The 14,785-nt window shown below is 44.6% G+C and overlaps 1 protein-coding gene across 1 annotated transcript in view; it reads right to left on the reverse strand.

Moving 5' to 3' along the window:
* Positions 1-14,785, reverse strand: part of BAG3 (BCL2 associated athanogene 3) — a 17,495-nt gene that overhangs the window by 1,659 nt on the left and 1,051 nt on the right. Inside the window, exons 2-3 of the mRNA XM_027705633.1 lie at positions 3,748-4,095; positions 1,342-1,722 (exon numbers count right to left, since the gene is read on the reverse strand). Of these exons, the coding sequence (XP_027561434.1) occupies positions 1,342-1,722; positions 3,748-4,095 (729 nt within the window). The remainder of the gene's footprint in view (positions 1-1,341; positions 1,723-3,747; positions 4,096-14,785) is intronic.

The raw sequence follows: 14,785 nt of genomic DNA on the forward strand, positions 1-14,785 counted from the left end.
GACAGGATCTTAGAGCAAAGCCTTCACCTGACTGAAGTCAGTAAGATCTTTTGCAGCTGACAGCAGCACAGTCAAGATTTCATCCTGTGGGTCAATAATTGAGAGCTCACCTTTCTTGAAAAGCCAGCTACTTTGAGCTTTAGTCACATTTTGGGCTATTCTCATCCTGTTCCTATTTTCAGGGCATTCCTTTTTTTTTTTGCTAGTGCTTATTTTTACTGATTTTATCTTTAGCATGCAGAGGTTACTGTGTCAATCTTATTACACTGCAGTGATTAGGGACAATCCTTGGGATTACTCCAGATCTATGGCATCAAATCAGAAACCTCTTGAAATTGAGATTAGTTTTGAAATCTTGGCAGAAAACTGCATTTTGTAAGATCTGTTTTCCTTTCCCTGACACCTCCTTTACCTGTTTGTGCACATATACAGGGATTTTGAAAGATACCAAATCCAGCTCTTGTGGATTTAGATGGCTGAAATATCTATATTTTCTATATAATATTTATATTTATAGCTAAAATATCTATATTTTATTTAAAGCAATAAGTAAGTGGCCTGCACTAACAATCTCTTACTGCTTTACCCATTGAACATAAAAATTGAGTAGGGAGCACAAACTCTCACCCACAAAAATAAATTAGCACTATGACCTAAAATATGCTATTTAACCTGAAGTCTTCCTTGTTTTGTCCTAGCACATGGGTTTTCAAATATATTAACCTAATTCTGCTCCTCTCATTTTTCTCCCCAGAGAGGAAATCAAGGCTTGTACACACTCACTTCCACACACAGCTGTCTAATTCCCAGTAGTCTTTAATTGTAGTTTTAGTAAGAATTTTAAGATGGAAAAAGTTTTCAATGAGCAACAGGTTCTACAACCAAGAGCCTGCTTCAAGTTGGAAGAATAAAAAGCTCCAAGACCAGATTCTGCTGATCCTTTTTCTTCATAACTAAAATGATTTTGTGCATCTGATGCTATCCCTAAATGGCTCTGAGACATCTGTGAAGTATATTTACATAGATGTCACAAATCCCAGGGACCTAATTTTCTTCTCATAAACATAATGCAACATCAGTGACCTCAGTGTAATTACACCAAATTATACTCTGACAAGATCAAATCATGTCTTAAATCACATTTCAGTGATCCAAAGACTCCATAGGCCTGAGAGGTGGAAAAGCAACTTGCTGCTAATGTTAATCTCAGTATCTCCCACTCTGTTTAAATCTAGAAATGGAGACTGCTTTATGTGCTTTCATGTGTGTGTTAGTACAAGCTCATTTTCCAGCTCTAGCCTAAAGTCCCTGGGAGGTGATTCCCTTCCCAGCTCTACGTACCTGGGGTCTGTCTACAACTGTCTGCACTCTGATGGGAGCTGGGGGCTGGATCTGGGTGGTAACTCTGGCTGGTGAACTCTCCCGACTCGAAGAGCCTCTCTGAGCCACCCTGAACGGAGACTGCGCCCGCGGCGCCTTGGGCTCCCTCTCCTCGGGCTGGATCTTGTGGAACACCGGCTGGTGGGCTTGGAACTCGCTCTGCTGGGCAGGGTAGTGTGTCTTCTGGGCCTGGTGGTAGGCTTGTGTCGGCTGACGGGGGAGATTTTCATGGATCACAGGAATTGGAATATAACCACGAGGAAGCTGGTGGCTTCCTGCATTGGGTCTGCCAGAGGACTGAGGGGAAACCGTCGGAGAATCAGATGCTCCGGGAGGTTGAGGCTGCCATGAAAACAAAAACCCATTAGTACATTTTAACCATTTGGTGCTCACAATACTTTTCATTTTCGAAGAGAAAAGGAGACAGTCATCATAGAAACTGAACTTGTGTTTCCGGGATGCAAGGGCTCCATTTCCCTGGTTTTTTGGCCAAGAGCCTCACTAGACAAACCACAGAAGTTGTGAGAGCATCATTAGAACAAGCAGAAACCTGAGCTACAGCATTCCCAGCCCTCAAATGAACAGGGAGTGGATGCTCAGTCAGAATGTTTGCTGCTTTTGCATGGCTGTTCCTGTCTAAACCTGTCAGATTTGAGGGAAATTAAGCTAAGCAAACAAATTCTAAGCTGGAGACAAAAATCAAACCCTAACAGAGGCACGCAACGTTTTGACTTTTGATGCCAGTCACACTAACAGATTCTGTATGTTTTGTTGGGGTTTTTATAAAGCATGTCACTAATTTGCTATCAGGCTATGGCAATACACATATGGCTAATGCCCCTTTTTCCCCCTCTCCTGGACCTTCCAGTGCCTCAACCCCTTGGCACCAGCAGTAGGAGCTGCACTAGCTTAGACCTGCTGTTAGAAACAAGCACTGGGCTGAGCTGCTGCAGAATCCAGTTCTCAGCATGTTCCAGGTTGTGGGTCTGCAGTTTGCTCCCAGCTGCCTCCCACCTCCTGCTCTGCCAGTCCATCCCCTCACCCACTCTGCACCAGCTCCAGCAGCTGATTCCCTTCTGGGTGTGTGACACAGCTCAGTGAAAGGCCAGGTCAGACTGGAGCTGGCAGAGGAGAGGGCAGGACAACACAGCCAGAAGGCAAGAGAAGGGCAGGCAAGGCAGGAGAGAAGGGGAACAAGACCCCTCTTTTGGTGCTGAACACTTAGCTGCCCATGAAACAGCAACCCTAAATAAACAACTGCTGGCTTGCATTATAGCCCCCAGCACTGGCACTGCTGCTGGCCTTGCTGACACGCAGCTTGCAGTCACCAACACAGGCTCTGCTCAGCTGGTACCGTCACTGCACTGCCTACGTTTGTCACATCAGCTTCTGAGTCCTCCCTGGTTATCTCGGAGGACTTCGGTAAGTGGCACAGAAGACACATTCCTGAAGCCACTCTGCAGACAACACAAAGTTGGAAGCAGGAAAAGCTGGGCCTCTTGTCCTGGTGCTGCATGGACAAGGCATCGTTAGTCAAGACAGCTGAGAAACCTGCCAACAGGATTTTAATTACATTGTTCAGACTGCAAATAGGTTTCAGACAAGATGCCACTACTGCTGAATTACAGACCTGATATGTTTTCAGCTTGGTGAAGGCTGAATTTCCTGCTCATCTTACTTTGAATAAAAATGAGGTTGGTATTTCCATATATTACAAGAATACCAATTTGCTAGTTCTCCACAGAGAACAGGCCAACCAAAATCCTACCAGCTGAAGCACAGAACAAGCAGGGTGACTTTTTTCAAAGAAGTTCATAGTTTGAAAATATTTTCACATGCCACTGAAGGACAAAACCACCTTACAATTCACTTTCAAATCTGCTTTTATGTAAATCCATACTCTTTATACAACTGAAATATTAAATTAAGAAGTAAAGAACTTCTGAAGTGGCCTGGGTTGTTCGCTGACTGGACACTTTTATTTTTGTCTCTCCCACTTTGTTCACTTCAGTTTGGCTCATGGTGCAGAACACAAGAGACTTGTCTTTATCCTCCACTTGTGAGGGAACCTGTACAACCCCTGGAACACCCCTCCCCTGCTGCAGGACCTGCTCAGCTCAGAGGCTCCTTTTTGCAGGAGTCCTTCTCATGCATTTATCCCTGCAGAACCATTCCAGAATGGAAGCAGGTGACTCTAGAAAACCCAGACATATTTACGCCGCCGCGACAGCGCAACTTTCGCATTTTAATACTGGGAAAGCATCGGGAAAATGTAATCCCGCGGCAAGTCTGGCTTTCTGAAGGATCAACCCCCCGTGTGACATTGAGGCCACAAAGGCTGCGGGCGCAGAGTGGTGCCGCGGTTACCTCGGGTCCGTGTGCCGCCGGTGCCGCAGCTGCCGTTGTCTGTCCACACTGTTTATCCGCCTGGGCGGCCTCCGCCGGCCCCCGTGCGGGGGACTCGGGGCCGGAATAGGCCCCCCGGAGGGGTGGCTGTGCCTGCCCTGTGCTGGGCACGGCTTCTGCCTTGTACCTCTGCGCCCCGGGCTGCGGGGCAGAGAAGCAGGGGTGCTGCTGCCTGCCGTCCAGGCCCTCGTGGATGACGGGAATGGGGATGTAGCCGGCCCGGAGCTTGGGGTATCCCATGTTTCCTTCTCTTGCCGGCAGCTGCCTGGGGCTGTCGCGAGATGGGCCGTTCGCTGACGACTGGCCTTCCTGCAAGTTAAAAACATCACACAGCGCTTATTGGTAGCTCAGTAAAGCCAGTGAGAAAAAGCTGCCCGAAGGTCTGTCCTAAAAGCAGCATCAGCTGCGTATGAGGAGCTGAGACCTCTCAGCCCTGTGCAGGGCAGTGAACAGCAGGTGCTAACTCTGCAGGCAGCAGAAGAGAGGAAGCTAAAAAATCTGCTCGTGTGTGGGGCCTTCAGCCCCACTTCTCATAAATACTAACTTGGGCTTTAAAATACCTGCCTAACTACACCAAGATTTCTTATTTAGCATGCATTTATAGCTTTCAGCCACCAGCCCACCCTCTTCAGGGGGAGCTCATCCAATTCAAACAAGAGGCATTTCCTTAGCACCTCTCAGAACACATCTGTGCTACAGATAACATCTGAAAGGACATTTTCAAAGAAGACATCCCACCAGAAACACAATCTTGTTGGTATTATTCTTCCCCCAGCTAACTGAAGACACACTGATGCTGCACACTGAAGAATATATTCACTTCCAGCAAAGGGAGGATTCGGTTCAGTAAATATTGAGGGTGAGGGGAGGGGAAGACAGGACAGCCTAACAAAGAGGAAAAGGCTGAAAAGCAAGATGAAAAAATCCCTGCGTTGTCTGAGTGGGCTCACTGGACAATGTCAAAGCCCTGGCAAGGGTGGAAGTGGTTTGTACTCAGAGCCCTCACAAGTCCTCTAGTAAGTTCTTCCTGCATCGGTCATTCTATTTTGAGACCCCGCGAGGGCCAAGTTCCAGATGTATCTCTAAGTCAGATCATATAACAAGCACCTCTGTCATTCAGAGGGTAATGTCATTATTCAGTAAGAGGAGAATTTAATAAGGGGACATATGGTGCAAGTGTTGGAAACCCTATTTTTAAAGAGTTGTTTAAGCTGTAAAAATATTTCATGTTGCTTCTGTACAGGTTAATATACCAATTCATTAGGAATTAACTATTTTACCAACCAGATTATCAGTGTTCTTTCTACATGACAGTACCCCCTTAAAAAGCAATTTCTGAGAATTCCTGTAAGCAATGAAACTTCAGAGAATAAAGGATATTATTTAAGGAAACCAATAAAGATAAAAAACACAGAAAGGAACAAGTTCAAAGCCTGAGCCCCAATGTTCCATTTCCTTTTACTCATTAAAAAACCCTCCACAAAGGAAGAATTCTGGAAGAGGCACAGAGGAGAGCCAGGCCTAGAAAGTTCGCACGGAGCAGCAATCTGAAGTTGGCTTTCCCAGCTGCAGAACAAGGATGATCTCATGCCAAGGTCTGCACCGGGATCCACTGCCGACAGATGAGTCATTTTAAATTCACCCTACCAGGAAACTGCATTCCTCTGCTCAACACAGGCTGTCCAGGGGCTTTCAGAACCCCACACACCAACAAACATGTGCTTGTTCACCTCCCACCACCACAACCTTGCACCCAGAGCCCTCCCGGCAGCCTCCTCTCCCGGGATCCGCAGGGACACAGGTTACGTCAGCAAACTGCATTTGCAGGAAAATAAATGTGAGGTGTGCTCAGCTGACAACAATGTGAGGCCGAGGCAGAGCCAAGTGTCCACAGGGCGAGCTGGGAGGGACACTGAGGATTCCACAGTGGGAAGAAGCACCTTGGTGCTCCGAGCTGACTCCAGGCATTCTGTGCCCGGCCTGCACCAGCTGCTCTGCACAGTCTCCCTGACGGAGTAACCCGAGCATTCCCCAGCCAACCCCCTACAGCCACGGCTCCCACTGCTATAAAAAGGAGATTCCCTCACTTCCAGCCTCTCTGTGGGAAGGGTCGGTGCTGGGAAGGGTTTAGGAGCTGGGTGGGCCAGGAGCACCTGCGGATGCCCTGACATGAGAAGACTGTCAGCCAAACCAGCCCCATTCCACCTGGGTGTAGAGAGCTCGGGATTAGTTGTCAGCTCCTCTCTGGGTATTTTAGGGGTCTGCAGTGTTTTGGACGGCTTCATTTGGGGATAAGACCTCCCATCATCTGGAGTAATCCACAATGATATACCATTGCCAAGGATTCAACATGGACAGCGTCCACCTCCCCCACCCAGAGCCCAACCACGGGCTTCCCCTTCCATGTCATGTTCAGACCTGTGAGGCTGCCCTTGTTTTGAACCTTCCTAGCAATCTGAGAAATCTGCCACAGCAACTTAAGCCCTGGTAAGAAATACAAAAGCAGCAGGCCAGAACCAAACCAAAATCAGGTTGGACTGCTTTTCCAAACCATTCATCTTGCACCCGAAGTAAGACTTCAGTTTTACTTCACCCACCCACTTTATTGGGTGGGTTTGGTGTGGTTGGTTTTTGTTGTTGTCTTTGGGGTTGTTTTGTTTTTTAATGGAAACACTGGCCCTCCTAAGAGCCACAGCATAACTATACTCCTGTAATTTCTCACATATTCTCACAGCTTCAGACAACCTGTGCTGCCTCTGTGGAAAGTTAGTACTGAGTTGGTCCTTTGCCCCAGTTTTTTTCCCCCTGTAGTCAGGTCTAACCAGAGGAATGCCTCTTACCCGTGCAGTCATACTGGAGCAGCCCTCAGTAAAGCTACAAATGCAGTGTCCTTGTTTTCCCCACCATCAGTAGCTCTGGGGCAGAGATCAGGTTCAGAAAAGGTGCTCTCATCACAATTGCTCTTCCTGATCTACATTGTTCCCTTCAACACTTAATTAATAGTTAACTCTGTAAATAGTCGCTTACATCAGCCAGTTTGTATCACCACATCTTAAACATTCCTGGTCATTTTTTCTCCATTCCCACTGTCATACAATCACAAACATGGGCAATCCATGTACTCTGCACCACAGCCAAAGGCTACCAAGGCCTTGGGTTCAGGTAGATGCTGCCAGTGGTTTGGGTCCCGTTTTAGAGACAATCCTACCCAACAGTGAGTAGGAGCAGATCCCAGTACCCCCATGGCCAGGCTTTCAGCCCAAGCAGTTCTGTTTTGAGCAAGGGAGTCTGTGTTTCCAGCCTGGACAAACAGGTTCTGGAACACTGCAGGAGAAGCTCAGGTGTGCCTGGGGACAGTGTGCAAGGGGGAGGAATGGAATTGAGCTCTGGAAAACTCCCATCATCACACTACAGAGAAAAAATTCATGGATTCACTCTGAATGCTTTAATTTGTGCTTTAGAGCACAGCCAGCACAAAAAAAAAAAAAAAAAAGCCATTTTCTGTTTTTATTTGCCTTCTATCACATACAGTTCTTGCTTGTTATATTAACAAACATGTTATCTGGAAAAGTCCAGAGCTCACATCGAACACAAATCTGCACAAAGAGAGAAATGTGTAATAAAGGAATGTCTACACAAAAAACAGGAACCCAATTCAGGTTTCTGCCTTAAAACAAACTGAAGTAAAATTCCTCTGCCCTCATCCAAAGAAACAATAAGTTCCTTAATAACAAACTTGAGAGTAGCTACAAGCAGCAGAGGATCCATCAATTTCCAGTAAGCAGCAGGACTGAGTACCAGCACTGCAGCAACCCCAGCTCTGATCACACACTAAACTTACATTTAACAGACAGTCTCCCCAAAAAGTAGGGAGCACAAAAATGCAAAAAAACCTCCCTTGAGCAGCTCAGACAGTCCCAGTCTACATTTCAGGGAGCCTGCAGTGCCTCCAAGGAACTCAAACCCAACCCACCATTTCAGGAGGTGCTGAGGGAAGAGTCCTCACATCCAGTCCAACGGGAGTGTTTTGGCCCAGCTGTGAGGGGCAGCTGAGCCACGCTGGGATTTCTGCTCAGGGAACAACAGCACTCCCACCTCTCGGGACCAGGATGTTTCTGTTGTCAGGCCATCACCACGATAAATAAAGGTGCAGCCAGCACGGGTTGTGCAACTGGAAAAAAACACTTCATACCCCTACATCCTTCTCTTGGCTTCCCATGGGAAGGGCATGCTCAGAACTGACACTAAAATCCTCCGACTTGCCCGGATTTTAAGTGAGTTCTGAAACCACGAGCCATTGGAAGGGAAAAAAGCGACAGCAAGAGAAAAAACAGCATTGAAACAGAATTCCTAATACAGCTGCACTATCTGGAGTGGATAATGGCATAACTCCCAGTGTGCCCCAGCGACTGCTCAAGTGTTATTCCAGACTGAAACACAGAAACCTGCAAATTCACTCACTGCTTATGCCAACAAATTGCCATTGGAGTTTTCCAGGTGGCTGTACCAATCAAATTAAATTTGTCAAAATATTCTGTGTGCATGCTAGATGACTTGAATAGTTGCACTGAACTCAGAATCTCCCTTTTGAGACTCCTTACATAATGCATTTTTCATTCCCCTTATACTAAAACGGTCTACAAAATAAAGTTTTAAAGCAAGTTTTGGTGCCATTGCACTCCTGCATTTTTCTTAACTTATTTGCAGTACAACAGTCAGTTCTCTAAAGCATCTATTAAACACACATGTAGCACCTCTGTAGCTCTTGCAGAGCAGCAGAGCAAGTATTTAAATTGCACCTGTTTTGTAAATATTATCTAAAGCAAAGGAAAAACAAAATTTACCAACGTTGCCAAGAGATTAAACATCTTTCTGTAAGCAAACAGAGGGTCTGCTGACTTCAGTGGTTCTGAACTTGTAAGCTGCTGCTGTAGAATACTATGCAAACAGAAGTATTCTAGTTGCTCAAATGACTGAGAAAATGCTAGTACCCGATAAAAATTCAACTTCAGAACACATTTTCCATGATATTAAACCCAGATCCTAAATATTTAGGAAGAAGGGAATAGCATGATTCTGTTCTTTCACATCCAAATACAACAATATAACTAAAATGAGGGACTGAAATACAACCATCAAGTTTCCTTTGCACACATGCTGAAATGTATTTTTTATCACAAATTACCATGAATAACCAGAAAAGCCAGTAGTACCCAATATTAAAATCTAAGAATGATGTATCAATTCTATTTATTAAAAAAAAACAACCAAACAACATTTTGTCACAGAAAGGCAAAACTAAGCACTAGAATTGGATTTCATATCCATTTGTATTTTACTTCTGGCCAGACCTTTTTTTCCTTCTCTGTTGTGTTAACTAAGCTAAGGTACTATACCAGCTTTGCTATCAATAGAAATCAGCATATCCAAGTATTTCTAAGAAGTTTCTCACCGGTGCTTTGTATTTGAACATATTAATAGCACAACATCAGCACGAAGCAGGTTTTATTAACAGTGCCCAGACAACTACACAAATTGGAAGGTGCAGAGTGATCTGCTCTCAGTGCTGACTCCAAACTCCAGCTGCTGAAGACTTTTGCATTCTCACCCTTTTACTCACAATTTGTGCTTAAGTACATGGACTGAGCACACAGGCATCTGAGCAAGATATCATTAGCTAATGACTGAAGGAGAGCATGAATAAGCTGAGTTGCATGAGCTGTCTCAGGAGAACTTGGTGTCAGTCGCATCATGTAACCCAATTACAGGCCAAGCTGCTTTTGATGTTCCACTTGGTGAGTGCTGAGTTTTTATTTCCTAACGTACACATGTGTAGGCAAATAGGCCTTTTGTTCCCTCTTGTAATTATTAGGTTGTATTATCCAAGTATTACATTAACATGTGCTCTGACTGAGGAAGGCCAGCGATGGAATAAATAAACACTATTGGAAACAAAAGGAGAAACCTAATCCTCAGCTTTTCAGCACAGAGAGCCTGGAGCAAACACGTTGGCCATCTTGCAGATCAATCTTGTTGCAGGAACAAAAAAGGTCCTCTTTTGATCACTTAAGATGATTCTTAAGCTAAAATACCTCGGTGCTGACATGACATCACCTGCCTTTTGTGCCCAGGAGTGGAAGTTGGCCCGTGCACTGAAAACACCTGATGGGCCAAACTGAACATGTTTGAGGAAGAAGCAATGACTGCTAGAAGGAGCAGAGCACTCTTAGGAGAGCTGGAATCACCACCCACCCTGTCAGCTTTAATGGGCAGGGTTAAAGAAAAGCCCTTTAGAGGACTAACAGAGATATCCTTGTCAAGGGCAACGAGAATGACACACTTTATTCAGTTATTCCTGTTCACTGCCTGCTTGCCTAAGAAGCAGGTAGTCAACCTGCTGCCTTCCTATTAACTATGAACCAGAAATCTGGAATACAGGAGAAAGTACAAGTCTCAAGAATTAGCAAAGCAATGCCTCATTTAAAAAAATGAGAATAAGTAAATAATGGTTGAAGAGAGGGCTGTGGATTTCACAGTTTATAGTCAGGGTCCGCATTTGCATCTAAAATTTCATTTTGCGAGCAGCATTTCTGTGACTTCACTGCCTTAAACAGCAATTTTCCAACACTAAAACCACTTGCTACACTGCACCTCATTTATTAATCATAAGGCTTTGCCATCAGCCATAAAAAACACACTTTCGTGCTACCTGACCTACTGGGTGATGCCAGACAAGTCTCTTACCCAACACATGCCTGATTTTCCTGTCTGTAAAATCAAGAAGGAAAAATAATCAAACCAACAGCTTCTGCAACATATTTAAGATACAGCATTTTTCTTTCTGCCTGTAATTAAATAACGTGATCTGTGTGAACAAGCCATTTCTTCTAATTTACATTTACCTTTCACTTGGCATGAAGAGAGACCACAGATGCCCCAGAAAGCTCTGGAGACAGGGTTTACCTAGGGTGTGATACTGTCTATACACCCCACAGCATATTGGGCTGTTACCTGCCTTATCACAGTTCCAGTGGGAACAATTCTATTTTTGCCATGTGATTATGGAAAAATCCTGCCTGTGTATACAAGTGTTAAAAATATGATTCCTAGGCAAGAATGCTGCCACCTGGCACAAGTATTCTTCCTTTGTCCTTTAGATAAGAGGCACACAGTGCCAGGAGTCACACAGAACTCTGCAATACCTCCCTTGCTTTCCCTCCTGCATGATTTCTTCACGTTCCTGTCTCTTACTTCCAATTAGAGCAGAGAAAAGCCAGTAGTACCCAATATTAAAATCTAAGAATGATGTATCAATTCTATTTATTTTATAAAAAAAAACCAACACAAACAGAACATTTTGTCACAGAAAGGCAAAAAACTAAGCACTAGAATTGGATTCCATATCCATTTATATTTTACTTCTGGCCAGACCTTTTTTCCTTCTCTGTTGTGTTCATTAAGCAAAAGTACTACAGTAGCTTTGCTATCAACAGAAATCAGAATATCCAAGTATTTCTACCTTGTTTTCAGATTAACTGATATCCCCATAAATTAACTTCCTGCTTACCATGTAAAGGGGGGCTTTAAATAACTACACAGAGCAGCTGCAGGGAATCTGGACAGAGCCAGTCACAATCCTCCCAAAATCCCCTACTGACAATTTTGCCACTGCTACACATTGTGCCTTTTACACGCAGCACCTTTTTAATCCAGTGACTAACTTGCTAACCTGACAGAGTGCACATCAGCATTAGTAATGTAAAGCACTGCAGGTAGGAGAAGCTTTAATTGCCAGCTAAGGCAGCCTCCCATTCCCTTCCCCTGATGGAAGCACTGCCAGAGATGCAGTTTCAGAGAGGCCGGACCGAACCCCCGCTGCAATTTCTAATTTGGGCTCCCAAGAATTGTTTGCTCAACTCGAACAGGAGAAGTCAGGGCTCAAAAATAAATTCACCACTAAAGAGATGAGAATTGAGTGACTGGAGGCTTATTTGGGGCAGCAGAGAGAAAAGAGCCACAACAGCCAGGAAGGGGGAGGATGGAAACTTAGGTGTAGTTAGTTGTTCCCCAAACACCACTGAAGCATCAGTGGGAGGGTAAGATGGCTCCTTCTTCCTTTGTTCAGGCCTGTGCAGTCCTTTTCAAGCAATACACATATCATAGATCACTTTTATGGCTGTGTGCCTGGCTGCTCCAGCTTTTATCTCAAACCCAAGGCACCAGCCAGCTATCGATCACTGCAATATCCATCCAGCAAAGCTCAGCACAGTCAATTCCTCTGCTCTATTTTTAGTTGCATAATTTCCCCACTGGGTTTACTGCATGGGGAAACAACACGTAGAAGGGGCATCAATAAATACCTATATACAAGCCTTGTTTTTGTTTCCTTCTTTAAAAGCAATCTATTTTTTTTGACATTTTAGGGAACACCAAGTTAACAGTTTAACATTATAAGACAACCTTACAGGAAGTATGCACAGCTGTGATGCCCCAAGTTAATACAGAAAATAACAATAGATAAGCATAGGAAATCAGTATTCTACCAAAGGAAAAAAGGAAGAGTGACATGGCTAGAAAACATGCTTTCAGTAAAAGTATGTATACACATGCTTCACAGTATTGATTGCACCTTACTCCTTGAATGTCTTACTGTTAACTAATCAGACACTTGAAAGAAAATCATTAGTTTACCAAGAAGTTTCATTAATAAATGTTTTTTGGTCATTTGCAAAGTTGTGCCTTATTCCTCACTGGAGCAGTAAGAGATTTTTCTCCTCTTTCTCAGGAAGGTCTCCCTAATTCAGCCTTACACTGCAATGATTTCTTACAAGGAACAGGCAAACATGCAGAGGAAGAACACCCATCCTTCATGTGGGTAAAGAAAGGCCAGACTGAATGAGAAAATAACAGAGTCAGCTGAATTCACTAATGCATCTAAACTACAGAGTTCAATGCAAAACCGAGGTCTGGTTTCGTTGGTTTAAAATGGCTCTGTCATGGGTTAAAATTTCAAAGGAGCCACTTCAACTTTTACCTGATTATGTCTCTGGCACAGATTGCTGCAGTCAGCATGGCTACACTGAGGTTAAGCCTGGAGTAAGTGAGAAGAGCAGGATCAAGCACTTGGGAACACCAGGACTTCACTCTGATACTGCCTCAGCTAGAAAAGCTCAGTCAGCTCTAGAGCTGTGCTCCATTCATTGCCCACATCCAGTGTAATACCTCGTTTTATTGCCAAAAATCTCTCCAGAAAGAGAACAAATATTCTCAAAGAGGATATTGGTAGATAGAGTGTAAGACCACCTTAAAGTTTCCACCACAAGTTTCACTGTCTGATTTCAGAGAAAGCAAAGCAGCAATAAAGTCAGTACAAGTCTGGTCCTTGTAAAGGTAAGTGAAGTCTGACCCATGCAATCGGGTTTTGTCATTCTCAAATCACTTCTAAAAGCCACAAGATCTCATTTGAGCTAGACTGAGAATGAAGGAAAGCAGGAAACTCTTCCTATCTAGTCTCTCCTTCTGCCTGCATCTCTGGTTTTGTCCTTGTTTAGGTATTAACAAAAGCCTAATGTCTTCAAAAATCATTGCTGGATTTTTAATTCACTGTCAGTGGGTAATTTGTCTTCTTTGGCATTGCCTAGCTAAGAAAACATTATTTAGGAAGAGACAGGCTTGATTCTACGATTCTGTTGCTAAATAGTACCTGTCCTTATGAAATTTACTGATACTAAATCTAAATTTCAGGAATTGTCCATGAATTCCAGCAGATATACTTAACTCAGGGCTAACAAATGGCTGGGTGAGAGGAGCTACACACAGTTTCTATCACCATAAACTGGAGGGTTTTTTTCTTTGAACATTAGACAGGAACTCTCAAAAATCAGCAGTTTTCCATATTCTTCTCTGGAGGCATTTCTGTCTCTCACTGAACAAACCCAGAGCACACACACTTTTTCCAAACGGGAAAATTTGTTACTTCTTTTCTATAAGCAGGAATGTGTACCCCACAAAAGCTGTTCAAAAGCAGGTGCAATTTTTTTGTATCTGTGATAACCCTTTCAAGTTGGCAAAAGAGGCACTTTTCATTACCACAGATTTCACGTGAGATAGGGTGAAAACTTGCTTTGTTTCAGGCACCCTCTCAGGCAGAGAACTGACCCATCGGAGAACTTCCAGTCACTTCACACAATTATCAAAAGCAGCTTAAATGCCACTGTTGTGTTAAATGGGTTAGTCTCAAGTGGTATTTCTGTAACAAAAGCCCTTGAGTAAACAGCACACTTTCCTTCTCAAGTACGTTTTATGGTTATAAAAACCCACATTATTTATTATTTTTATTGCCATAAGAGCCAATGTTAACAGGTGCCCCATTAGAGCTGGAAGATGGTGCCTCCAAAGAGGACATAAAGCACTTTTTCCTATGATAATACGAATATTGAGACTAGCAAAGTACATTTTCCCAAGACCTCTCTGCATTATTACTAGAATCTATAGACCAAACGAGCTAGCACTTAAAGAGCTGAAAAGAGGGTTAATTTGTGACAGAGAAGTCCGTCCCTTTCTTTCCAATGCCAGCTGCTCTCGCACCGAGCTTTCAGTCACGGCCCGCGCTCACAAACCGGGCAATTACTATTTTAAGAAACATTAAGTTCTTAAAATAATTAACACTTCTTGAGCGCCTCGCAAGGCTGCGAGAGAAAAAGTTGCGGCGGGTCTGTCGCATCCCGCAGCCCCCTCGCTCCGCACGGGCAGCGAAACCTCACCGGGGGCTGCGCAGCCCCCCAGCTCTTCCACAGCCCCCCGAGCTCCCTTCCACAGCCCCCCGAGCTCCCTTCCACAGCCCCCCGAGCTCCCTTCCACAGCCCCCCGAGCTCCCTTCCACAGCCCCCCGAGCTCCCTTCCACAGCCCCCCGAGCTCCCTTCCACAGCCCCCCGAGCTCCCTTCCACAGCCCCCCGAGCTCCCTTCCACAGCCCCCCGAGCTCCCTTCCACAGCCCCC

This window comes from Neopelma chrysocephalum, unplaced genomic scaffold, assembly GCF_003984885.1.
Source record: "Neopelma chrysocephalum unplaced genomic scaffold, ASM398488v2 Primary Assembly neopelma1_347, whole genome shotgun sequence".
In the NCBI taxonomy this organism is placed as follows: domain Eukaryota; kingdom Metazoa; phylum Chordata; class Aves; order Passeriformes; family Pipridae; genus Neopelma; species Neopelma chrysocephalum.